This window comes from Ylistrum balloti, unplaced genomic scaffold (assembly GCF_031769215.1).
Source record: "Ylistrum balloti isolate Yb309-2 unplaced genomic scaffold, AGI_CSIRO_Ybal_v1 Utg369988, whole genome shotgun sequence".
Classification (NCBI taxonomy): Eukaryota; Metazoa; Mollusca; class Bivalvia; order Pectinida; family Pectinidae; genus Ylistrum; species Ylistrum balloti.
The window spans coordinates 120,012-147,590 of record NW_026782072.1 but is presented as its reverse complement, the minus strand read 5'-3'; the positions used below and the strand labels follow the sequence as shown (position 1 = coordinate 147,590).

Sequence of the window (27,579 nt, the reverse complement as noted above, 5' to 3'; positions counted from 1 at the left end):
GTTGAGGGAAAGCAACAACACAGGTGTCCTTTCCCTACTGCCATTGATTTTTCTGAGTAAGTGGAATTCATTAGTGTGTGGAGCTGACCTACAAAGGCCAGCCTGCTGCAGATGCTAGCTGTGCAGGTCACCCAGGGATTTTTGGTATTGATCAGACTAGCCACAGGCTGCTGTCCATGTAGGGTTCTCCAAAACCAGCATTGTAGGCTAATCAGCATCTCAAAATACAAGTATACATGTATGTAGGGTAGGAAGTAGACCCATCTAATCACCAACACTCTCCTTACCACAGTCGATCTAAGAGCACTTATGTAGTATTCCAGACTAATCACTAGGGACTCTTCCCTAGTGTGGGGTGATGTAGTACTGTCTGCAGTCCTTATTTCTAGTGTAAAATAGTGCAGTATTGTTCACATAAACCTCATCTCTATGTAAAAATAAAAAAACAATTGGAATAGCGTGTAGTTTATGTTGGGGGCTCAGTATGATCAGACAAATTTGGTTGAACAATAACTGAAGTGTAGTGTAAGGTAGTGCTTTGGCAACAGTAATTTATGTATTATTCTGATCAAGTATACTTACAAGGTAGGTAATAATAAGGAATAATGGTTAGTTGACACTAGCATTGGTTTTGTTTGAAGGTTATCAAAAGCTTGATCTTGTGGATGATGATATATATCAACATGTGTTGTATGATGCTGTAATTGCTTTAAAGGGCAGCACTGTAGCTAGATGAAGAGGAGCAGATTCACATTGTGATAAATGTTGATAATTCAGAAATTATCACATGCTTCAATATATAACTAGGGCCTTCGGGCAATCATTTATCCAGCTATCTGTAAAATAAAAGAAAATCAGTTCACACCTGTGTTTCAGCAATCACAACATGTTGCACACTTGTCAAGTCATTACCTTCTCTCAAATATTATTCTTTTTGAGATATATCTTATATAATAAAAGAATTTGGAAATTCAGTATTAAAGTGATTAATTACCTTGTAAATCTAATTTTTAAGCTTTTAAGTAAAAACGGCATGTTTTATACACATTGGCAAATACAAGTCTAAGAACACTTAAGGCAAAAGAAGGTAGTTCCTTATTTAAAGTGAGTATGTAGCACACTTGATAAGGAAATGCACAAAATTGGATTAAATTGGATTAAATTAAACCAGATTTTATATAAATTGTTAACTAAGGCATATGGATAAGTGGAGATATTGTGGGGCCTGTTTATTCTTGACTGGTAATTTATAACATACTTGGCTTAAGTTGTCTGTCATGATTTACTGATAAACCTTGATGTTTTTTCAGTCTTTCTCGCAGTTGTTTTTAAATTTAGTTTCTTTTAAAGAACAGATAGATCACGGAAGACAATGCTAGTAGCTTTCTGTTTTTCCTTTTTATCTCTTGGTCTCCTGGTACAAATATTGAAATTGTATATAAAGATTTACAACCAATCATATTAGAAGGATTAAAACATCTTTTTTCGGTACATTGAAATATAATCACATTTTTTCAGTTTTCATGATAAAATTGATGTGATTTTCAACTCCATTGTCAAATTGTCAACTCCAGGCCTGTATGTGCTAATTATTCTTCTACATTTGTTGATCAAAGTTATTTTTATGAAAATTTGGCAGCTATGTGCAGTAACATGACACTTGTGTGCTTGGTTTTTTTTCTTATTCTGGTGAGAGTTTTCATTCACATCATTTCAAATCTCTATCAGATATGGTTAGGATGCAAAATAAATGAAATACATTGCATCTGAACTTAATTTGTAGACATCAAATTTACTGAATCAAATAAAATGTTCTGTTAATCATCTTTTTTGCATTTGATGGAATCTGAAATATTGTGTCAAATTATTTTCATTTATAAAAGTGTTCAAAAAGTGGATTTAATTTCGATAACAAGACTTTACATATAATTAGTGCAGAGGTACAGTGCACCTTGTTGAATGGTCATATCTGTGATGCACATACCTTTGCATTCCTAAATAGAAGGAAAGTTTACACATACTTGTATCAGAGAGGCCTTGCCCTGAATTCTAACCCCAATTCTGTAATATAATAATACATATACAGGTAATAAGGTAAAAAATTTGGCCTTGATTAGATTTGGATGAAGATCGGGTATTAGGCAGGTATCTGTAGACCTAATATCCCAGGGAGGGGTAAATCATCCAGGGTTCTTCTTGGAGTAAGAGCTGTGAATTTTTTTTTCAGTTTTGGATTTAATGCCTCCAGCAACGGTCTTTGTATAGTTACCACTGTTAACTAAATATTCAGGGATTCTCATACATTAGGGTTGTCATTCATAAAGCATAATGCATGAAGTAGATATGCGTAAACAGTATACAAAATATTAAAATTGAAATGCTGTGGATGTGATTTGACTGTTGTAGTATGGTCAGTTTGTGTCAGTATTTGTTTGAGTTACTGTTGGGGAGATACAAGGCAAATCTTGTTTGAATTATTTATTTATATAATATCATTTGGAGGAATTATAATAAAAATTGGCTGTGCAAGCTGAAGAAGAACTACAACATTTAGATACCAGTGAATAAGGGAATAAGCTGACACTTTTAGTACCTGCGTGTACTTCCTGAGGAATTATTTCCCTACATTTGTTTTGATTTTCAGTTTGAAGACTACCATTGTTTGTTAATCTATGTGTTTGGAATTAACTTTCGTGCTTGTAGATAGTTCTTGAGGAAATATATAGTCTACATTTGTTACCAACGTGTACATGTATTGTTTTGCTCAAACAGTCTGATATATAAATGTGGCTTGCTATAAAATTACAAAACTGTTAAATATTTTCATTTGTTAAATTTAGTGTTTTCATAGAACTATATCATAATTAGTGTTAAAGTGTTTTAAATGTATGAACGATTTGTTAAACTCCCTAAATCAGAGTATGTGAGATTAATATATGTATTAGAGATGGTTTATCTCCCCTTATCTGCATGTGTGAAATGATGAAACTCCCTCTATCTATATGTGCTAACATTTGTGTGCAAAAACGTGAGATTGAAATTTCATCAGTATTGTATGTTTATTTTATATTGCCTTTGTTGAACATTTATTTTCTTTTGAACTAAACAATTGTATTTCCACTTTACCTATATTTCTCATCCTTTTCTGTTTGTTCTTTGACTTCTGTGCATTATACCTCTGACTGGTGTGACAGGTGGATCAGATTGTTAGACTGTTAAAGTTACTTGTTGTATAAGAAGAAATGGCATACATGTTACATCAGATTTCTAAGGTTCATATTTTGGCATGACTTTGTTGTCGGTGTCTGGGGTTATCATTGCACAGCTAGGTTTATAGGTTTGTATTATACATGTTTGAGGTTCCTAAATTTCCTCGCTGCTCACATCAGATATTCATACCCTGGCCTTTCTGAGGTTTATCATTCAGCATGATGACATATAGCTGCACATGTTCATACCCAGACATGGTCGCACAAGGCATCCATGTTCATATGACCTAACTATTGTGAAGATGTAAAACCCCAAACCAGATGATTGAGATCCTTACAGGAAAACATTGGTACCTAGATTTAGAGGTTTTAGTCTTCAAGGATGTACTCCTAAGATGTTTGACCTGAAGTACTGCTTAATTCAATATGAAATGAATTCCAGCTAATATATCTTAGACATTTGTGTTTTATGTTATCTAGAGTATACTGATAAAGGAGGGTTTTTTTCTGACGTTTGGTAGAAATATTGCTTGTCAACTACATGTTTGACATTGTGATTTGGTTGATAGTGTTAAAACTTTCAATGTTCTCTTTGCTAAGGTAATCTCTTACATATAACACTGGAAGTCTTGGGTAGATTTCAACAGAATTTTGCATGTATTATCAACACAAATCAGAGATTTCAAATTCATGAATTCTGACTGGTGGAAATATTTAGCTTATTTCTTGATCTTTGAAAAACGAATTGATAATCTATACTTTCAAACAGTCATCACCTGAATTAAAATATGATACTGGATATTTTTACTTCTCAGAGGAGTGCATCCTTAATTAAAGTATCTATCAAAGTTCAAAGGGTTTTCCCTGTGTTGCTCCTGGCTGCATAGAGCTAGGTTTTTAGCCATTTATAGGTCCTACATTTGTAATGTAGCAGTGCAAATTTTTCATTACTGTATGTTACTTACTCTTTTTGCAGTTGCGTTGAAACAGTGTTGAGTGTAATTTGTTAAATAATAAAGAAAAATTTGTTGTTACCATTGTTTAATAAACATGTACAAAGTGATAATGAGAGCTTGTGTGAAGGGAGTTCGGCATGGTTTATCTTATAATAGTTCAGTTAAAGTAGCTGTTGATAATATACATTTCTGTGTTCCATTTCTAGCACCCAGAAATGTTTTGAAAATAATGCTTCAAACAATCTACATATGGAAAGAGAATTACTAAAATAATGTCAACTAATGAGGAGTAATATATATTCAAATCGTGTCTACAGAGTGTTTATTTATATCAAAAGTGCTGGTTTACAACTTTTACTAACAAGTACAAATTATGAGTCAATTAAAGGCTATTAAAAGTCACTAGATGATAAGGATGTGATTATTATGTAGTATCAAATATTTGTTGGTTTTTTTTTGTAAATGAAAAGTTGTTTTTGAACAAAAAAGATGTTGAATTTAAATATTAGTTTCAACATGGTTTCCAGGTGAAACCAGGGTTTCTTCTTTTTGACTTAGTTTGTAGAAATGATGAAAAATGCTGATTAATTGATTAATGGTTAGAGTGTGCTTTATTGTGTGTATGACTGTGATAGTGTGAGTAGGTGTGGTAATGACTTGTATAGGGCTCTGTTTACAGACACCTCAGGAAAACTGTTCCTGGGCTCATCACACATTCAGTAATGTACTTTATCTTTCATAGAAATGTTTACTAAATAAAAAAAAAAACTTTTGAATTTTAATTTAGAATTAATTAATTCAAACTTTCATGTCCATACTGAGCATACATGCACTATTTTGCTGTGTTTGCCCTGAAACAAGACAACAAGGTTAATTCAGTTAGATTTGTGTGAAGTACATTATTTTATGAAAGATTAAATTGAATACTGAGCAGAGCTTTTACAACTTCAAAACCTTTGAAATAACATTTCAAATTATAACTGGTTCATAGTACAGATAGTATTTGTACAATGATGTGTCCATCTGTTCATGGTATGGTAGTATTATAATCCTGTACATGAAGCTTTTGTTGTCACACATCAATAATTACAGACATTAAAAAGCACCTTGTTGTCATATTTCATTGTTTTGTATTCATCCCTTATATTGTGTTCTTGTTTGTGACATTAGGCAGCAATCTTTCATTAAGGCCCCAAATCTGGACACCATTCATTTGGAGGCCTGTAGTTAAGCTTCCATTAAATTGTCTTGAGACTTACTACATTTGGAGTGTTAAATGTTCCATTATTTTCCATTATTTTAACTCAGTTTTGATTTTTTTTAAAGGATTTGAATGTGTTTTTTTATTAAGAATGGAGAGTACAGTTAAATAGTTGTAGCAATCATTCATTGACACATTCAGTCAATGTTTTATTTTATTTTTGTAAGATGAACTGTTGTTTAGTTTTAATCAAAGGCTTTGGACCTTTAAAAGAATTAATGTAAATTTTAGAGTATTTGTTTTAAAAAGGTGTGTGCATTTGGATGTGAGTGTGAATACATTGAACTATTTTAGATATCATTGTTATGAACACAGTTAAAATTCATCATTTCAATAATTTCTTGCTCAAGTCAGAGCATTTGCCCCATATTAAGGATGAGTGGAAAACTCTGTTTGTGTTGCATTGTGCACACTTTGTTAATTAAGTCTGTTATCGTATTGTCATTTGGTCAGTAATACAACAGCTTACTTCAATCAGCTCTACATGGACAATTAGCAAGAATTCATTCTGGAAAATAAATAAAAAATAATTTTTTAAAAAACGTAAAATTCTGCTAATTTTGAAATTCGTAAGTCCAAAACCAAATCTGTATCATTAATTAAAATGAGTATCAATACAAATAATTAAATGTTTGAACTGCGTAACTCTCAGTAGAGCTGAGTGTGAGGTTCCTGTGTTATTGTGTATATCAGATTTATATAGATATATCATATACATACTACAAGCTAGCTATATGGTCAGCTTCCCCTGACGGGTTGCTTGTTTGTTGGTCAAAGCCTTTCAAATTGACTGTTGTGTTGAATGGTTCTGCCATACAGTACCGATGTATTGTGTGCACATTTTGAATAATTGATAAATTTTATTCATTGTTACTTAATTTTGTGTATATGTGGAATCACATGATCATCTGAATGTCACTGATTCCTCTTGTGTCGTCCTGTATCGTAGTGATGGAGACACTTGATGAACTGTTTGTGGGGCTGATATACTGAGTCCTGTCCACGTGCTCTTATTCACAAACTTGTACAGAGATGAAATTATATATATATATATATATAATGCTATATCAGTGTAAAGAATTTTACAGGAATTCATGTGGAATAAATAGATGAAAGTCAATGACGAACTGTGTGGATTATTTTTACCTACTCTTGTTCTTGTAAGCCTGAGGTTTGGTGCAACGTCTGTCGTTATGTATCTGTTTCCATCAACAGATTCTTGCTTATATTTCACCTGTACAGTACCCAAAATGGACTGCTTCTTGAACTGATGTTCATGGTCACCAGGATCAAGACATCAAAGCGAGATATATTGATAAAAATATAAACTTTATTTATTTTACAACCATTTTGAAAAACAAGCAGTGTCACCTTCTTTCATTTACACTTGGAGGCCGGGAGAGAAGAATGGAAGGTTCTGGACAGGACTGTTGGAAGCATTAGTGAGAAAAAGCTCAGAGAAGATTTATGTGGTCAGGAGACCCCATATACATTTTCATGTTCAGTTGGGAAATCAGTTCCATTCTCTCTGGATAAGGTATGTATATGGCCAACCATCTAAATGTCCGCCATGTACACAACCTGAGACTGGGCTGTCCAACCCCATCTCACTCAACCATCTCTCTCAAGATTGTCGAGTTATAATACAGAACTGTATAAACAAACTGTACAGATCTAAATATGTGTTGTAGGTTATGTAGAGCTACTGACATCATCACACCTGTCGATATATGTACCTGTAGAGTGAACGATGTCATCCCTGTAGATATAAACATGTGGTGTTACTGACATCGAATCTAGATATACACATGTGGTGTTACATCACCCCTGTAGATATACACATGTGATGTTGCTGACATCACCCCTGTCAATATACACATGTGGTGTAACTGACATCACATCTAGATACACACATGCGGTGTTACTGACATCACATCTAGATATATACGTGATGTTACTGACATCACCCCTGTAGATATACACATGTGGTGTTACTGACATCACATCTAGATATACACATGGTGTAATGACATCACCCCAGTAGATATACACATGTGATGTTGCTGACATCACCCCTGTAGATATACACGTGGTGTAACTGACATGACATCTAGATATACACATGTGATGTTACTGACATCACATCTAGATATACACATGTGATGTTACTGACATCACCCCTGTAGATATACACATGGTGTAATGACATCACCCCAGTAGATATACACATGTGATGTTGCTGACATCACCCCTGTAGATATACACATGGTGTAATAACATCACCCCAGTAGATATACACATGTGATGTTGCTGACATCACCCCTGTAGATATACACGTGGTGTAACTGACATGATATCTAGATATACACATGTGGTGTTACTGACATCACATCTAGATATACACATGTGGTGTTACTGACATCACATCTAGATATACACATGTGGTGTTACTGACATCACATCTAGATATACACATGTAGAGTTACTGACATCATACCTGTGTAATATATGAATATTTATGAATTACCATGATCGCTTTTTAAGGTCCCAAAATCGTAAAAATGTTCAAACGACTTCTTTTTAATCAAAAGGCCCAGGATGCTGCTATCACGTCTGTGTTATGCAAGGATGAAGGGCTACCAAGTTTGTTCATATAAATGACCTTGACTAGCTTTACGGTTACGGGGGTCAAATATATTGAAATGTTTAATCGACTTCTTCTCAATAACCAAAATGCTCAGTGTGCTGATATTAGGCTTGTAGCATGCTTGGATGAAGGGCTACCAAGTTTGTTAATATAAATGACCTTGACCAGCTTTCAAGGTCACAAGGGTCATATATATTAACTTATTTAATGGGCTTCTTCTCAATAACAAAAACGTCCAGGGTGCTAATATCAGACTTGTAGCATACTTGCGGTTAGAGCTACTGAGATCGTTAATATGAATGACCTTGACCTATTTGAAAGGTCACAGGATTAAATATGTTCAAATGTTTAAACAACTTCTATTCGACCAAAAGGCACAGGATGCTGACATTTGGTCTGTATTATGATGAGATAAAAACTCATGTTTGTGCAAATGAATTACCCTGGCCCACTTTCAAAGTCTTAGGGGTAAAATGTGTTGAAATATTTAACGACTTCTTCTCAATTACCAAAAGGTCCATTGTGCTGATATTGGTCCTGTAGCATGCTGGGATGAATGGCTACAAAATTTGTTCATCTAGACCTGCTATCAGAGTCATAGGGGTCAAATATTTTGAAATGCGTAAGCAACTTCTTCCAAATAAGCAAAAGGACAATGACCTTTTTTATCTGTTTTTTTCAACAAGCAATATGTTCGGAATAATGGCATTGGTGTAGTGCATGTATAAAGAATAGGATTTCAAGTTTGTAGAAATTGTCTTTATTAACTAACCAATGTCTTCTATGGAAATTGTAGTGTAGCAATTTATTTTAGGCCTATTTGGCCTCTTTCATATATAGGTCTTTAAAGTAAAATGACCTGGCCTTACTCGGTACTTCGCTCTCTTCAATGTGGTCACTCAATTTTCTTTTATCCTTTCTCTATTATTTGGACAAAGACTTAAATAACAGGTGTACGTCTCTGATTTGATTTGGTCGTTCTTCTGTTCTTATTAATGTTACTTCACCTCTCCGTTTTCTTTCTCTTAAATATCATTTCATACTCCATCCATATTTACTCTCTTTGATATGTCTCCACTCCGTGATCTTTACTGTCTGATAATCACCATTCTCCGTTATATGGACTGTTCATTGCGATCTGACCTTTCTTCGTCTTAATTTTCATAAATGTCCCTTACTCTCTTCATTTTCATTTAGACTTGTCTTTGACATCTTCGATCCTACCGTTTCCCGTCCTTTGTAGAATAAGATATGGCGTGTGTTTTGGCTATTGTGCTTCCAATATGTCAGGACAATTATACAAATTTGAGGAAGAAATTAGACAGATACGTGTGAAATAACGATAGGAAGGTAATAATGACGAACGAATCATTTCGTAAATATAGGGTTTAGGATAAGATGAATATAAATTATCGACTTGAGTAGTTCGATGACAATCAACGTCAAGGATATATATAGGAAAGGTCGATCGAGGGAAACGGTCATAGTGCCCGTATCAATGTCGGAGATATGAATTTGAAACATCTGGGTACAACGAAGCGGTAACGTAAATTATGTCAGTTTATAATCCGTGGTATTTGTCGGCGGCAGGGAGAATCTGCTATCTACCATCATGATTAGCTGTGGTGGTATGGTCTGATAGGCGCCTGATGTTCCACGTGATTAGTGACGGGTCGGTACGCGTGGACATGCCTTCAACATAGGTCAAACAACAGACCACGGATCAGAAATGAAACACTTCCTCACGTTTATGTAACACTGGAATCCGAAGCTATTAGAACTCACACGCTGTACTTTCAATCGTTCAGTGGCGCTCCCACACACCGTGACATGTAGTGCATGTCACACACGTAAAATTAGTAGCCATCAATGCTGTGATAGGACGTGACATTTCGGCCATCTTATTCTCAAGAGAACCTCGTGTTAATGCCTTTTATCAAATCATGTGCTTCGAATTATCAGAATTGTGACTGAAATGGGAAAAAACGTTCTGTTCTTTTATGTCATACGAGATTTGTACTCAACCCGATATTTCCCAATTCTCCTGTAGAGTATAGGTCTAAGAGTTAATAAAGAGAGGAAGCTGTTCTGTCTGGTCTCGGTGGACATACGATATGGATACAAACATGTAGCTGCTTATAGAGACAAATCGATCAGTGGTTCCGGAACGACGAAACGGCGCTAACTTGCACCAGGGACGATAGTCTATCGTTATGGACATGGCCAAACAGCCGATGGTCAGAATGACCGTAATTAAATAATTCATAGTACGTCATTGGCTTTACATGCCATTGAATTTACTGCGGTGCATTTTAGTCTGATCTCGGCAGGGTTAGGAATCGATAACTGACTGTAGCTTACTGGTCATGACGGCATACATATGGGGAGGCGCTGACAGTTAATGTAATTATGTCGATCTAATTTATCGAGGGTAGACTGGGGGCGCGAATTACAAAATGTCACACAGTAGCATCACAGTTTGATTATTTCTTTGATAAAAACTGACAAAAAAGGGGAAATCTTACAACACAGGGTTCCGAGAAATGCAGGTTGATGGAGACTGATCCAAAATATCTGAACTAAGCATGGGCAAGTTGGTGTCAAAGATTTCCAAAAGCTTGGGAGCCTTGATAAGAAGTTAGATGTACAGAAAAACCACTTGGTGTCAACGCCCAGATGTAGGGACTTTCAAACAAATGATTCAACACATTAATTTCCTTCTGTGACCAGTTGGTGCCGAATATAGGAAAACCTTAGTTATTTTACAACAATAGCGCAAAAAAGTCAGCTTGTGTTTATTTATAAACAAGGGCTCTCAGACACAGGTTATGCTCCCCAAATGGGACAAAACTAAAGTATGAAAAATAACAAAGGCAGTAACAGAGTTATGATTCCTGTGCACTTCTCTCCTACTGGTTGAGATCTACCTACTTCAGAGGTTTCATGTTAATACCTCCTATAGTTTAAGTGTAATGCTCCGGGCAAAATTTAAGTATTAAAGATAAAAGTGCAATAACTCTTAACTAATGCAAAAGAGAGTGTTTGTTCTAGTGCACCGCATTTCTCCTTGCTGTGATCTATCTACTGGTGGAGTTTTTTGTTTATACAAACCGTTGACCGTATGCTCCCCGAAGAGCATAACACTTGTTGGCGAGCCCCCCCCCCCCCTCCCCCCTCACAACAAACAACTTTCAGCCTTTGCCCCAATACGACTCCCATTGAACATCTGTGGGATGAGCTGGACAGGCATATTAGGAATCGTCAGCCCCCCCCCCCACCCCATCAACATATTTGTTACCAAATTTATAATGCAATATACAATAATTCTGAAGTATCATTTCTCTTGGAATTTTTTAAACACTTCTTAAAAAATATAGATAATAAAACAAAATTTCAATTTGAAAATTCAGTATATTTAAATAATTTTGAGACATGAAAAAGGTTCGCCACCTGTACAAAATTTTGCGTAAATACACCACTTTTCATGTCAAAAAAAAAAAAAAAAGTTGGCTACAGGTTCAAGGTAGATAACTCGCGTTAAGGTAGACCGGAAGAAGAGGTGTGAAAAAGAAAGTACGCTTAGTTTACAGCATGCAGAATGGAGATAGCGACAGTGCTCTACGTGTCGGGCTTTCTGGTATGTATCAACGATTACTGCGATAACATGTCAATAAAGCACACATATTTAGAAATGTCAATTTCCACGTTGGCACTATCAGTCTGATTTCTCCTCTTTATGAGGCTGTCAATAATTGTATTCATATTGTATACGTGTTACTGTTGATAGATGAAAATAATGTTTTCACTTCATGGAATAGGAACATATATTGACAAGGCTAAAGTTATACTTAACCATACATTTAATTATAAAGGTAAACGAAAACGGTTTTATTTTACCAAATGTTGAGTCATCTCCCCTCCATTGTAGTAACTTGCCAATTTCTTTAAAATCTGGCTTTCTCGAGACCACTCAAGGAAGCAGAGATGGGAAGCCTTTATAGACATTTGATATTCGGTATTGCATTTGGCTCTGAAACAAGAGATATTCCTTAAATCATAAAACTTTGCCACTCGTTCATTTTTTTGTTATAATGAAGTATCTTACCTTTAGGATCTGTTTGGTGTCAGCATGATAGTGTCACAGATTGGAACCCACGCCCGAGAGCTTGGCGCTTCATCAACTGTAGCAGGCTTTATTGGTAATCATTGACAATCAACAAAAGATCTCTTGATTACAAAACAGGAATGAAAGTTTACAGATATTTTGATACTCGTTAAAATAACAATATTTGTTGTGAGGAACTGTTGGAATTTTTAGTACATCTTTGCCTATAGTAAAGTTTTGAAAAAAGTTCTTTTAAGCCTTTCTCTATACTTTCAAAGTAAGCATTAAAAAATCATCAGAACTGATATATCCACCATCTTTTGGTTTCTACCTAGTTAGGATTCTACTCCCCAGTAAAATTGTTGATAAATTTATCAGATTATCTGAGACTTCAAAACTGATAGTGATAAGCCGTATTCCATTGACTTATTGACTTGACATGGTTGTTTTTATATATCAGTTTGATAAATGATTTTTCCCGAACAGGGTCTGTGTATGGTGCATTGCAACTCGTTTCCAGTCCTGCCATGGTAAATACCTTTTTGTGTTAAAACATCTGTAACAGAGGCCATCATTATTCCAATGCCTTGACTAGAATTCAGATCCAGTATAATCTGGCTTACTATTCTGACACTCAACCACTTGAGCTAAAGAGAAGTTCTGTTTAGCTCAATTGATTGAGCATCAGACTTCAGCTGGGGCATTGAAATGAATAATGACCTCTGTTATCCATTTTATATGCTAGAAAAAGTCAATCGGTGTACAGAATGAAAACACCACATAAACACTAATATTTTCAAGTCACTCTACTGTACATATGAATATATCAGTCTTTGATCTGAAGCCATGTTTATTTTGTAAAGGTTTCTACTTAAACTTGTATGCTGTAGCAGTTATTGTTGTGAACTTTGATGTAGGCTAACATGTATATATTGAATACTATGAATGAAGCATTGAAGTGTTTGTGTATAGGGTCGATGGAGTGACATAAAGGGTCGAAAGGTATGTCTAGTACCTTGTCTTCTCATGTCTGCTGTGGGCTACCTGACGATGGGGTTCTCCAGCACTTTGACAATACTCATCTTCTCACGAATTATCACAGGTACATGTATGTTAAGAGCTTGTGTGATGATCATAGAGAATTTTGTAATCACCTCTGTCATCAATTGTTAAGGAATAGATCCTGCCCATTTTCTTTATTTCTTCCATACTCATACAGTGTAAAGGAAAGAAACAATAGGTTTGTTGGTCTCGGTACATTTTTCATGAAGTAACACAATTATTGGCAATAAAATTAACATATTGTAAATATTCTGTCAGATTGAGAAATTTATGGAATGTGATATTTATGATCAACATTAGAGTAAACACAAATTATGAAAAACGTTTGATGTTGCTTTTAATTTGTTTCTGGTAGGTATGTTTAAACAAAGTCAGAGTATATCAAGGTCGATGTTGTCAGACATCACACCTGCAGACCAGCGCTGTCGAGTGTATGGAAGGTTTAACTCTGTGTCCAGCATCGGTTTCATCCTTGGGCCACTAGTCAGTAGCATTATCATCAAACATTACGGAGGTTTCTACACGGTCAGCTGTCTATGTGGAGCCATATTCATACTGAATTCAGGTAAATCTGTTTATGATTCCTTATTAGTAATCCTATGTTCAAGCTTAAGTCTTCCTTGGCAATGAAAACACTGAATTCAGTTTTATTTTTAACAGATCAGATTTATGGACCTAGTCTCATGAGCACTTTGCGTATACAGATTTATACAGATTTTATGTAAAGATTGAAGCATTATTGTGATAAACCTCCAAGTAAAGGTTGACTAGAAACTTCTTCTTGTTCCCTGCTAGACTTGGTGTTACTGACATTGGGGACCACTTGTCCCTTTATTTCTTAATATACCCCAGCACAGCTGACATGTATCGGGCATCAGCTTGTGTCTGTTACAGGTCACCCAAGGACATTTATAGATAACCACAAAGCTTTAGCACTGTTTATACATTTTAATGAAAATATTGTGAAAAATAAAGTCAACAGTCTCATAATGTATTGTTAATTTGTTAAGAGTTTAATGAATATATTCCATTAATAAAATTGAATGAATATAACATACATTGTATTACACTGATAATTTGCTAATACTATTCAAAAACAGTGTCCAGTTAGTTGGTCAGATCACACCACTGTAAGGCTTCACTAAGGGTATTGAGGGCCACATTAATGTCAAGAGAGCGAATTACAAACAATTTTCTGTCGGGGCAGAATACATGTGACTTTAAGGAATCTCCATCAACAGAAGAGTTCTCTTTAACTTTTACAGTGACTTATCAAGGTAAAATCAGAGTTTTGGAATTGTAGTGAAACAAGGCCGTGATACTTGTATAATACACATATTTGTTAAACTTACCAGACTAGTTGACTTCGGTAATTTGCTGAATGTCTATCATTTCCATTCACAATGTATAGAATTGAGTACAGAATTTAGGGAATGCATGTGGTCAATGTAAGAAAACTGTCAAAGGTCATCAAGGTCACTATTATCATAAGGATCTATAGGTCTAATTATATCTTATCATATCGATAAAATGAACTTCACTTCCATACAACCTGTACATTGGAATTCTTTCTCTTCTTAGTAGATGTACAGATATTATGGGATAATAATGTCCTTTATTTTAGACTTATTTAATCATTTCCTCAGAAGTATTAGATTTTTATTGTTTTTTGTTTGTTTTGTTTCTTCACCTTCTTGAGTTATGGTAAGTTTCATTAAATATATGTTTGTTTATGTTTTCAGTGCTAATGTGGTGCCTTCTACCATCTGTATCAACAATCAAGAACAAGTCTTCACAGTATAACAGTCTAACAAACATTGTTACCTCATTTAAACATCTTAACTGGAAAAACCTCTGCGATATTTTCCTTGTGAATTTCTTTTCTGGATTTTCTGTGATGTTATTCCGTAGTAACTCTGACATGATTTTCAGGGACAGATTTGGGACAACAAAACAACAAATGAGCTACTTGACCTCCTATACAGCTGTTGTGTCAGCATTGTGTGGTTTTGTATCAGGTTGGATAGCGGGTCAGTACCAAGACAACAGCAGACTCTATCAGCACATGATATGTGGGTTGCTTGTGACTTTAGTAGCGCTTACCTTGGTCTTTGACTTCTGGATGTACATTCTTGTGCTTGCGCTGCTCAGTTTTGTGACAACAAATCTTCGTGTGGCTAGTGCCAGTCTGCTGGCTGCACGTGGTGGTGCTGAGAGAGTAGGAGCAGTGATGGGCCTAGGGGACACTGTCATGTCTGTGGCGCGTATGCTGTCTCCTCTTCTCTCTGGTATGTCCCTGGAATTCAGTTCATCTGGTCCTCCCCTCTTAGGGTCTGTGATGGCAGCTGTAGCAGTTACAATTGTCACCATACAGTCAAAATCAAAACTTCACCATGAGTAAAATTATGCTTTGTCAGATGTATTCTGTTTTCTATTTCTAATCTATTACAATCATCATTTTGACTTTATAAGCTATGATAACTTGATGGAGTAGAGAAAATAAACTGGCATACATATATTTTAATAGGTGTTTTTTCCACAAATTAGAGTGTAAAAAAGTAGAAAATGCTAGTTCCAGAGGGATGGATATTCTCAGATTGAACAAGAATTTCAATTATTCAATCATGGCTACATTGATATATTTACATTGATATTTTGTAAACTCTCAGAGATACGTGTTTATTTCCAGTAGCTGTAACAACTGTGTCATACAAAGGGTTTGAATCATTTCTGATCTTATGGTTGTATTGTTGAGGCGATATTTTTAGGAGAACATTGTCAGTTTGAGTACAGCAATGGTCAAACCTAGTAAGTTCAAGGACTTTTCTCCATTTTTTTTTAGAAACAAATGATTTGGCAGGGATTGAAGTACTTCTTCGATATTGGGAAATTTATATCAATTGCTTATGTTACAATCGCGATCAAGTAAGATTTCCTTGTGGATGTACCTGTATTTGTAATATGAAATAGCAAATTTACTTGTTCACTTTTTAATATGTTTATAACCTCAGGGCTGTTTTTTCTTTTTACTTTTTTGAAAGCTGTGATTATTTTAGCAAGTCAATTGAAAAATTTTAAATGATATATTTTTGTTTCTAGCTTTATACAATGTGGAATGAAGAGTTCCTTTTATTTTTCTTTTTTTTCTTGTCTTTTTTTTTTACTTTTTACAAAAAATATCGTGGTTTTACATTTTAGAATGACAGTGTATTCAGAAAAAAATTGCCATTTAACATTATGTACATTTGAACTGATAGTGGTTAACATAATTCTATCTTAATTTTGTATAGGATATCCCAGCTCTGAACTCAAGGTTATAGTTATAATGATGAGACTGCTCACTGAAGATTGACCAAATACTGCAGAAATCTACAAACCTTAATATAAGATTGGGATTTAAAGCAATATCAATTAATGTGACATCTTCAGATTGACATTTATGTTGGAACAATCCAGATCATGTTTAACCTAGTTCTGTTGTTATTGTTGGTTTAGTGAGGTGGCTAAGGTAACTGAGCGGCTAACAGAAAAACATTTGTTACATATTATTTGATAAATTGTGTTAAAAATAAAATTTTATAAAACCAAAATGTTTGATTTCTTTTTTGGCAGAATGTGATTTTTGAATGTTGAAAAATGTTATATTTCTTAAATTGCTTATTAGATCTAGTAAAAGTACAAGATACAAAAATCATCAGTTTAAGTCAAACCAAGTGCTTTTACACTTGCAAAGACAATAGAATCAGAATCGGCCTTAAAAGACTGTAGAATTCGAATATAGGTCATTCTGGATGTTGAAAATGTACAGTATATACCTAATGTGGTAAACATAATGTGCTACATCACTGCTACAAGATGCACCTATCAAGCTATCTGTATACTATAAAGTTGGACACACAACAATACATACTATTTAAAGGGATACATGTAAGAAAGACCCATCAAAGCCAGATATAACGCATTAGCTGGTGTTAAAATAGCCAGATTACTGTTGACTGGCTCCCATCCGATATGGAAGATTTTCAGCTCTTTGATAGTAAGAAATTGAGTTAACTAGCCTGGCCATATTTGCAAACAACTTTTTCTACAAAAGGACTTAACTTCTGTTTTCAAAATAAGCAGCAGTAGAAAGCTGAATAATGTACTGGGACCACACAAACTACAGCATATAAGTGGATGGGTCACAGGTTGATAACAACTGTTAGGAGAGAAAATATTGATAACTTCACTACTCTGTGAACAAACACAAAATCTAACACCAGAGACGCCTCTACTTGTCTCCTATCCTTATATTATATGTCCTTGTTAATCACAAAAGGAATCAGTGTTCAGCAGACATATGGAGAGCCTGCCTAAATTTCCTCAATGTCAAAATGTTTTTGAATGTTTTGAAGCCAGCAGGTCTCTCAGCATACTCTTAGTATTTGTTTTGAAGAAAAAAGCAGCATTGAGTGTTTTCCAAGTAAGTAATACATAATTTTATTAAATATGGATAAGACTCTTTAATTTTTGGTCTAGTGGTAAGGGGAGTAACTCTTGCCAACCGGAAGTACTGTACATCAGCCTTACCCCAAAAAGAAAGTAGACAACCAAATGTCTACCACAGAGTACTACCACATCATTTTACTACCTGCAAGCAAATAACCTGATTTTTTTTCGATAATGACATGGCGAAAATGTACGGATCCAACATGGGCAATATATACATCTGGATTTCTGGTGAGCGATTAGAGTGAAATTGTTCATACTCTCTGGCGCACTGTTTACATAATGATATTAAATTTTTCCTGGACCATGTCTTAATTGGTCTCCATTCCAGACTATTTGTTGGTTTGCTGCCACTCCTAATGGTTGCTTTAAAATTGTGATATAAGATGCCCTGATTCACCCAACATCTATCCGGTTGGTTCTTTGATGGTGCATGTACAATTTTTTCCAGGGAAAGGGTTCATGATATTTATATTCCTGTCGGTAATATCTCCTGATTGACATAATGTTCCTGATATATCCCATATACAGGCATCTGTATCTGGAATGTAGACATCTAACGTCTAGTTCACTAGATTCACTGGACTGGTTTTTTACTTGAGTTGCTTTACGTTCCAGATACGGGTGCTAATTGTAAGAAACACTGTCATCACTAGAATGTGACATTTCTATCACAAAGATTACATAAAAATCTCTATGAAAATGGTCCATAATTATATCTATAAAATGTGTTAGACTCTGGAGCTGTCGATTTGAAATCTATAATGTCTGTGTTTGAAAACGTGCAGTTCAACACACTGCTTTAAGCCTGTACCTTTTGTATACAGAGATTATACACGTGTCTGTTGTAGAAACGTTGATTTCAGGATAATTATATAAATAAAAACATTGATTATTGACAGGACTTTTTTGGAGTGAGCATGGTGATCCCCCTGATTAGTAACCATGCTAGAGATCTGGGAGCTTCCCCCACAATGGCTGGTTTTATTGGTTAGTATAAGATTGAAGTATTGGAACTGGAAATCATTTTAGTTAAAGCTTTTCCTTATCAATGGTAAAATTACTATCAGTAGTAAAGTATAAATACCCTCATTCATTCTATATCATTTCCCTGTCTAAAGGAAGGGAAAATTTCATGTGATTTTGTGGCCAAAGGACAAGATCACATTAAATTCTTTAAAGAAAAAAATAGTTTTTAAGAACTTGACATGTGGATGATAGATCTAATATTTTTATGTCAGGAAACAAAGTAAGACCATCTCATTGTGACAAAAACAGTGACAAACATCATGACAAAGATAATTTAGCTTTGGTATATATCTTATCTTAATTTTTTCTCATTCCTAATAACTGTATTGACAGGTTCTGTGTATGGATGTCTACAGCTTTTTTCTAGTCCAGTAGTGGTAAGTTAGTCTTCCTATTAATTGTTCTCTAAAATATTTCTATGTACATGTATTATAAATGAAGGAGATGAAATTTTGAAACGTATGAAAGAGAAAGAAAACTGAGAAAAAGGAATAAGACAAAGGGCAGACAGAAGGTGAATGGGGTCATAGGAGAAAAAAAGAGATGTGTTCCTTAAGGGAAATGGAGAGATGTGCATGTTTGTTGGTTGTTTATAAAACTACCACCTGTCTATATAAATACCACATGTCTATGTGGAGCAAGGAAAGGCAAATTCATTTATATGATGGAGAAGGAGAAAGGAGAGATATGTATGTGGGTTGGCAGGAGACAAGAGGTTATAGGGAAAGGTGATATAGATATATATAGGGATGGATGTGTAGGTGGAGGAGACAAACCATAGTGTATTTTACATGGCAGAGAATGTACAAAAACATTGATAGACCTCCATGTGGAAAACGAAAACCTAGAAAAAAAAAAGAAGATATTGAAGCTGCCCATTTTACATTGGACTGATGTGATGGATGAAATTTTCAATAATTTATTGAATGCGAGTCTCCTTCCCAAACAGTAAAGTTTTGTTAGCAAGAGAATACAGGATATGATCATTAATATTATGATGAAAATAGGAAGAGAATTGAGATATAAGCATGTGTAGACAGCAAGAGATAATATAAAGATTTAGAGATTGAAAGGTGAGGGATGAAAGGGGAAATGAGAAACAAGAGCGTTGCTTTTCAGCCAAGATGTGGATGGGTTGATTGATGGGGAGGGGAAATATTGAAAGGCAAAGAATAAGTAAGGCTCATTACAGGACTTTGTTATGGAGAACAAGTGACCTGCTTATTTGCCAAGCTCCTATTATATCTGTATTTTTGATATAACGACATTTCCAATTGAGTAATTGTATGAGAACACTTGTTTTTACATCAGTGTATAATTGAGTGTTATTTAACCATCATCTGTCTGTAATTGTATTACATCTACTAGTCACCTTATCTGTATGATGATTGCCATTTATCTATTGGACAGGGGCGTTGGAGTGATATGTCAGGAAGGAAATACTGTCTCCTGTGGTCGCTATTTTTCTCTGCCTGTGGCTACATGTCTTTGGGATTTTCCACATCATTAATTGCTCTTTTCCTGGCTCGTATTCCATTAGGTACTTCATTTCCTACCAATTTTCAATGACAGATTGGTAACTTTTACATTGTTAAGTAATGAAAATATTTCAAGAAATACACAAACAGAACTCAGCTACATCATATTGGCACACATTATGCTGTTTCATTTTCAACATTTCATTACTGCAAGAAGTGACAGGGTATTTTCAGGAAGTGTTCAATACTATACCGAACATGAGACAGCTAATATGCAATCACAATATCTCTAGTGTAGGAATTGCATCTCAGTTTTTGTGGTTTTACATTTTGGAAAAAAATCTGGATTAGGGATGATTATGAACTTTGGTCTTTTTCACTTTCGTAATGAACCTTGCTATCTGGAAGTGTATTAATCATAACTCAGATTTACATAAATGTTCCTTAGAGTATGTCAGGGCACATCATAGGTGATAAAAGGTATCATATATACATGAATGCATATATTGATAGCATTAAACATGTTTTTGTTTCTGTTGACATCAGGTATCTTTAAACACAGCCAGAGTATTTCCAAGTCCTTGCTTGCTGATATGTTACCAAAGGATAAGCAGTCTGCTGTCCATGGTCACTTTAACTCTGTATCCAGCATAGGATTCATTCTTGGACCAGTGGTCAGTGGTCACATCGTGGAGATGGCTGGGGGATTCTATAGTGTCACATTTTTGTGTGGGGCCATTTTCATGCTGAATGGAGGTATGTTCAGAGACAAGATGCTGGCTTGATAGCTAAGCAATATATGAATGTACTCTGTCATCTCTTTATAGCCCAGGATGATCCATTAAGGTCCATATCACCATAGACTGGGAGCTGGATCACCTTGTTATTGTGTGCTACTTTTGCATTCTTTGGACAGAGGTCAAGGTCAATTTTCCCTTGCTTATCTTATTCATAGTAGCAAATACTTTCTAGAAACTACTTAGCTTGCATCTATGTATAATTCCTACCCAGTGTACCCCAGGTGGTATGTCACATTGTTCTTTCTAACATCTTCTTAGTCCAGGTATCACTGTTCAAGGTCAACTGATAAAGCTGGTCAGATAACACCTTGACACAGCCTCACAAGTTTCAAGATAGAAATCCAGCCTAACAGAAATTTGTCTTGTTCTTGATATCTTTATTGTTGATAGTCCGACGTTTCAGTATTGTGTGCTACAGGGTATTAAATTGTGACCCTCTAAACTCGCAGTCCTTGATTTCATATCATAGCCATCATCAGGCTGAGTAGTGCTAGACAGCATCATTTAAAATTAGCAGTAGAGATGGAGATACTATTTAATAATTATTATTTAACAAGAGCAGAGGAATCCATGCCATTTTGACACACTGAAGGTTTTTTTCCAGAACATTACTTCCCCTCATTTTGCACCTTTGTGCGTTTGATTTGTCAGAATTAAGTTTCAGTTTAAAAACATATTAATGCATATCTAACTTTTGTTTTGTTTTGAAAGATTGAAATATTTGTTTCCTTTCATACTATTTAGTACATCCTTCAATTCTTGATTTTAAAATTTGTATACACTTTGTACTGATCTAAGATTTAGCTTGAAATCTTTATATTGATGACACAAGAAAAGTGAGATTAGTTTAAACATATCTATTGCTAAAGATAGACAAAGGATTAGGCACAAGTTATTGCAACTTATCAACGCCTTCTCCCAATATACATTTTAAATGACATTAGAATCATGACAATACAAATATACAATGACTGTTAAAATTTAACATCAAAATCTCTTGCTTGATTGAATATAATTTTGCACAGATCTAAAAATGTTTACATTAAGGTCCATGGAAAATTGAATTGCCAAACAAAAGAATTTCTCTATCTAATGCAATGTTCCAGTTATCGAAATTTTAAACTAAAATATGTTTTTTGTTTGAGAAACATTGATATTCAATAAAATAGTGAACGACATTCTCACAAGGATGACCACAGTTACAAGGTGCATTCTCAACAAGGTCATAATTAAGGGAACTGCACTGCTGTCAGAGCTTAGTATGCAATATATTAAGTTTTTGATTTCCAATTTTATGGTGAAATAGTAGACTTGACTGAATATTTGATGTTAAACAGGATTTAAATGAATTGATAGAGGGTTTGGATCAAGCTGTATTTTCAAAGTTATTTCAACAGTAAAGAGTAGAGTAGAAAAAAAGAGTAAGAGACAGTGAGAAAGGAGGAATCCTATAGTTATTATTGTAAAGTAATTCGTAACAATTACTCTTGTCAGATACAGGCAACAAAAGATGATTTAGGTATTTAGGAGATAACTTATTATGCATCTTATACTGTAGTTGAAGTTTCTACATTGTGATTAGATAAGGTTTCAAGACCAGTTTTGTAGTATAAAGTATAAATAGGGCTCTATGAAGTCAGGGCTAATACAAAAGAAATAAAAACATCGTTTAAGCTATTCACAAAACAATGTTGTATAGTTCCACATGCAGGCATCTCAAGTTTTACCTTAAGAAGTTTTTGCTCCTTGAACATTTTTGGGGAGCATTATATCGCCCCTATAGTTGGTCTGCCTTATTGTTTTAGCACTTAGAGCATACATTTGCACAAAGTCAGACAAGGATCGTGAAACTTGGCATGTATGTTAGTTACATGAAGGTGATGTGCACTACATTAGATTAAAGGCACATAATCTCTTATTTATGGAGTAATTGTTCTTTGCTAAAATTTTGTGTCTGCGGCATAACTTTGATTGTAGTTAAACTTAAAATTAAGATACCAAAATATTCATAAACACATATACTGGTAACAATCAGTGCTAATAGCTGATATGGGTGTTTAGTATCAGAATAAAATATACCCTTACCTTCATAGCTCAAGCATATGTATGTATCAAACACAAATACATGTATGTAACATGTTGAAATATAATCATTTCCTCTTCTTAACTTTCCATTTGAAGATATTTCTGACAGATGTGTCATTAGTATGACCAAATAAAAAACTCGGCCAGGAAAAGCCTTTTGATTGTTTTGTAAAGCATTCTTCATTTTCACTTGTTATCCTTGTTGATTGAATTGACATTGTTTCGATTTTCATCAGAATTAAAAAGAATTACAAAATAAGTCCAAATCTTGTATTCATACACTTAATTCTTTCTTCTTCAGTGTTGGTGTGGTGCTGTTTTCCTGATGTCAAGTCAAAGTCGCATGACCTTGTTCGAGATGAATCATCAACCTCCCTCCAGAAGCTGGGGTCTGATGAGTTCAATTTTAACCCAAAACAAATTTTTCAGTTTAAATCACTGAACTGGTCGGCTTTTTGGGATTTATTTTTAGCGAGATTTTGTTTAGGATTATCCTTACTTTTATTTAGAAGCAATTTTTCGTTGATGTTACGGGAGAAGTTTGAAGTGTCTCCAAAAGGTTTGGGTTATGTTATATCCTATAGTGGTATCATATCTGCCTTGTGTGGTATGCTAGCTGGACATATATCTAGACTCTACCAGAATGACCAACGTTTATACAAACACCTCGCTATACTCATGACACTAACAATGGTTCTCTTTGTATTCATCTCTACATTTTGGTGGTATGTGTTACTTCTAATTCCTCTCAGCTTTGCTTCAATGAATCTTAGAGTAGTTGGTACAAGTATATTGATATCAAAGGGAAGTAAGCAGGAAATTGGGGCTTTGATAGGGCTCAGTCAGAGTGTCATGTCCATTGCAAGGATGGTAGCCCCTCTTTTGTCAGGGGTTCTGCTAGAGATTAGCCCCAGTGGTCCCCCCTCAGTTGGGGCTGGAATGGCTGCTTTGGCAGTGCTGGTAATTAGTGTCAAATGGCAAAGAGGTAAAGAGCAAAGCAGACTTAAACAAGATTAAAACTGTAATACATGCAATGATTGATGTATTATCATAATTACGTAAGTTATCTTCAGGTAAAATTTGTGCAATTTCTATTTATGTAAAATTTGAAATTAATATATGATTATATTTTTCGATGATTATTTTATAACCAACTTTGTGTGAACTTCAAAATGAAAATTACACGACATTGGTTCAGCATTTGTGGTGCTGGGGTAGCTTAGTGCCCTATAATGTGTATCTTTTTACTGTTGCCTATTCTGTTAGTTAAAGCCTTGTGTGATATGTTTTAGCCTTTTTATGTCTTTCATTTGTAAAAAGCTATATGTTTTGAAGTAGGATACTAGAAGACATTGCTACAAAAAGTAAGATGGTACAGTCCTGACAGTGACTTTATTTCTAGCTCATCAACATCTGATGAAGGGCTGTTCTAATCGTCCTGTTGTCCATTGTCTGTCATTTAACAAGGCTTGTTATCACTATTTCTTGAAAAATACTAATGGATCTTTCTCAAATTTGGTCTCTAGATGTGCATATTCAGTTTTTAGATCAATGGAAAAAACAGAATGGTGGACAGATGGTCATAATGTTACTCAGATTTCTCATATATTCTCCCTCAGTCCCTGTATGCATGTGAATCACTTGTGCTGAAAACCATGGTTACACATGTTCAATTTTCGAAAAAAAAGGCAGACAGGTGGTCATATTGAATTTTGAAAGCTGAAATTTGTTATCACAATTTCCTGAGAAACACTAGATGGATCTGTAGAATAGAAGTTATTACAACATAACCAAATTTTATGTTGGGTCTCCTTAGTCCGTGGTTATGATCGATTCATGATGGGTATGATTAGAATCACAAAATAGCTGAGTTTTAGGACTCTGGAATATCTTCAAGGTGGTCGGATGGCACAGTGGTAATGCATTTGCTTTTCACCTAGATGTCCGGGGTTTGATTTGTGGAATGGATGTGACCACGTTTTCCCTGGGTACTCGGGGGTTTCCTTCCACAGTAAGACCTCTTGTGTACTTCCATCTGGGCCAACGAGAGTGATTCATATGAGTTGATAGCTTGTTTTTCATTTGTTGTAAATAAAGTAAATAATAGTAATGAGATCAAGTGTGTTCAGTAGGGATAGTATCAGTATAATTTAGTACACAAGGTATTATATATTTGAGATTTTACACTGCCTACAGTTTTTTGGGTCAGGTGCAAGGATGTGTTACTGTATCTGTTGTGTCTTTATTTCCTAGCTCCAAAATTACCTCATAATTTTTCCTCCCCCTTTTTTCCCTCCTCTTAAATTGCATTAGTGATATGAAGTTATATGTAAAGTAAAGAAGATATACTGCAAAGCATGTTGAAATTAATCAATCCATAGTTTTAAAAACCTTTTACACAAGAGATTTATTTTTGTAACAAAGTTTCATATATCTTGAATATGAATTCATTTGAGATTCTATATTTGATAACCATTAAGAATACAGTATTGCAATATACCGTTACATTCCATATTTATTAGTTCATTTGGCCCACAAAGTCATGTGATCTGTGGCAGTGTCCGTCGTCTGTTTCTCAACTTTTCCTGTAAAAACATATATATACTAATAGCAATGAACCACAAAGCAGTTTTTCACCAAATTCTTCAGGTGAAGAGGAATCAATTTTGTATAAATGATAGGTCTCTTGACCCTCTGGGGCAGGAGGGGTAGAGCCCAAAAGGGAAAATTAAGCAAATTCTAAAATCTTTTCTCTGCTGTCAGGATTTTGTCCAAATTTTGTCAGAAGAATATGTAGAGGATGTTTGTATAAATGGTTTTGCTGACCCCCAATGGAGAAATAGATATAAACCTTAAGAATTCCTTTTTCTTCATTTGAATAAAGCATTAAAAGCCAAACAAAGCCAGGTGAGTGATACAGACCCCTTTGGCCTCTTGTAAAACATTGCACATTCACAAAAAATTACATCTTCCTTTTTCTACGACCAATATACTAAGAATGAGTGCTACCTTTATGTTTTGTAAATGTCACTGAGTTGGTTATGTCTTTAAACAGTTTAGTCACATGTCTGACTTTGACAGACCTTTCTGAAAGAGTCTCAAACAGGAGTTACAAGTTATAACACATATATGTGAGTAATATAACATGTTTCTGAGTGATAACTTTTAAAAGAAAGCATGGGTAATGATGTGAAATTTATGCAAAATTATTTTTTTAACGAGAAAAAGTATTCAAAAATGTATATTCACTGACATATCATTCCTTTCATCTGTACAAGATGAAGCAGCTTTTTTCTTTATTTTTGCACATCTTGAGTGTTTTTTTCTTGATCTCCCAAAAGATTATAATGACACATTCTTTTAAACATTCCTATGATTAAAATGCTTGTATATGGCAGGGAATATGTTGGCACATCAACATATTTGTAAAAGTAATGTATGTATTCATTGTTTTGATATGTACACTTCAATGATAATGTATATCTCACTATATATCAATACACCAATGATGATATGTCATTGTTTTAATACATTCACTGTGTTTTACCTGTTGGATTTCCTACTATTCACATTTCAGTCACAATATCTATTGATAAACTCATGGTTTCATCAGGTATAGCTCACTTTGTACAAGGTGACTGTAAAAACCAATTAGCAATGTTAACCTTTAACATTGTTAGAGTATATACATAGAAGCACTGTATCTCGGCTCATATTCATAAGTAATGTATAATTTGCTTTATCAATGTGTATAGGTTCATACATTTAATATAGGTTGGTGTATATCTAAGTAAAGAATATATACAATGTAGGTTGCTGTGTACATATCTAAGTGAAGAATAGATACAATGTATGTATATATCTCTCTGTATTGCTATGTATATCTTTAATACACCTGGTTTAGTCAGAGTGTAAGGTGCTCCTACTTGGTACATACATTACATACATGTTTTGGGTACTGTATCTCGGTGTAATGTATACTCCTCAGGGTATCTCGTTACTGTAAAGATAAACTAAAAGTCAGTATATTGCGTGTTGTAGAGAGAGTTAGACCAATGTTGTTGGGTACAAAGTATTTTCTTTAAATGCACTTACTTTTAAAATACAAGATAAAGAAGACTTAGATTTAATTGAAAATTTACATTCTGTTATGTTTATTTGTACATTATCATATACAGTTGTAAATGTTAAATTGTGATACGAATATTGAATTTCATTAAAGTGATTATTTTTTTCAATGAATTGTGTGAGATTTTTTTTTTCATTTCTGATTTGTTAATCTGCATTAATCTTTCCAATGAAATATTTCAAGCATTATGATTGAAAATTACCTTTCAAGTTAGTATACAATATACTGTATTTCTCACATACCTGTTCTGTCATATTAGATGCCTATTTTTCACATACTTCACAGGATGATCTTGTTATTTTTAAGGGAAAGGTAAATATTTCTCACAGG

At 34.5% G+C, this 27,579-nt stretch overlaps 2 protein-coding genes across 2 annotated transcripts; both read left to right on the top strand.

The window, feature by feature from the left end:
- The first annotated feature begins 11,657 nt into the window (after positions 1–11,657).
- Positions 11,658–15,642, top strand: LOC132547919 (major facilitator superfamily domain-containing protein 9-like). The gene is made up of 6 exons (XM_060211727.1): positions 11,658–11,710; positions 12,185–12,272; positions 12,665–12,708; positions 13,151–13,280; positions 13,596–13,805; positions 14,983–15,642. Exons 1-6 carry the CDS (start codon positions 11,672–11,674, stop codon positions 15,639–15,641), a joined length of 1,170 nt encoding a protein of 389 aa, XP_060067710.1. The 5' UTR covers positions 11,658–11,671; the 3' UTR covers position 15,642.
- Positions 15,643–17,836: 2,194 nt separating this feature from the next.
- LOC132547904 (major facilitator superfamily domain-containing protein 9-like) lies at positions 17,837–27,312 on the top strand. The gene is made up of 6 exons (XM_060211708.1): positions 17,837–17,959; positions 18,631–18,718; positions 19,091–19,134; positions 20,168–20,297; positions 20,782–20,991; positions 23,422–27,312. Exons 1-6 carry the CDS (start codon positions 17,903–17,905, stop codon positions 24,135–24,137), a joined length of 1,245 nt encoding a protein of 414 aa, XP_060067691.1. The 5' UTR covers positions 17,837–17,902; the 3' UTR covers positions 24,138–27,312.
- Positions 27,313–27,579: the final 267 nt, after the last annotated feature.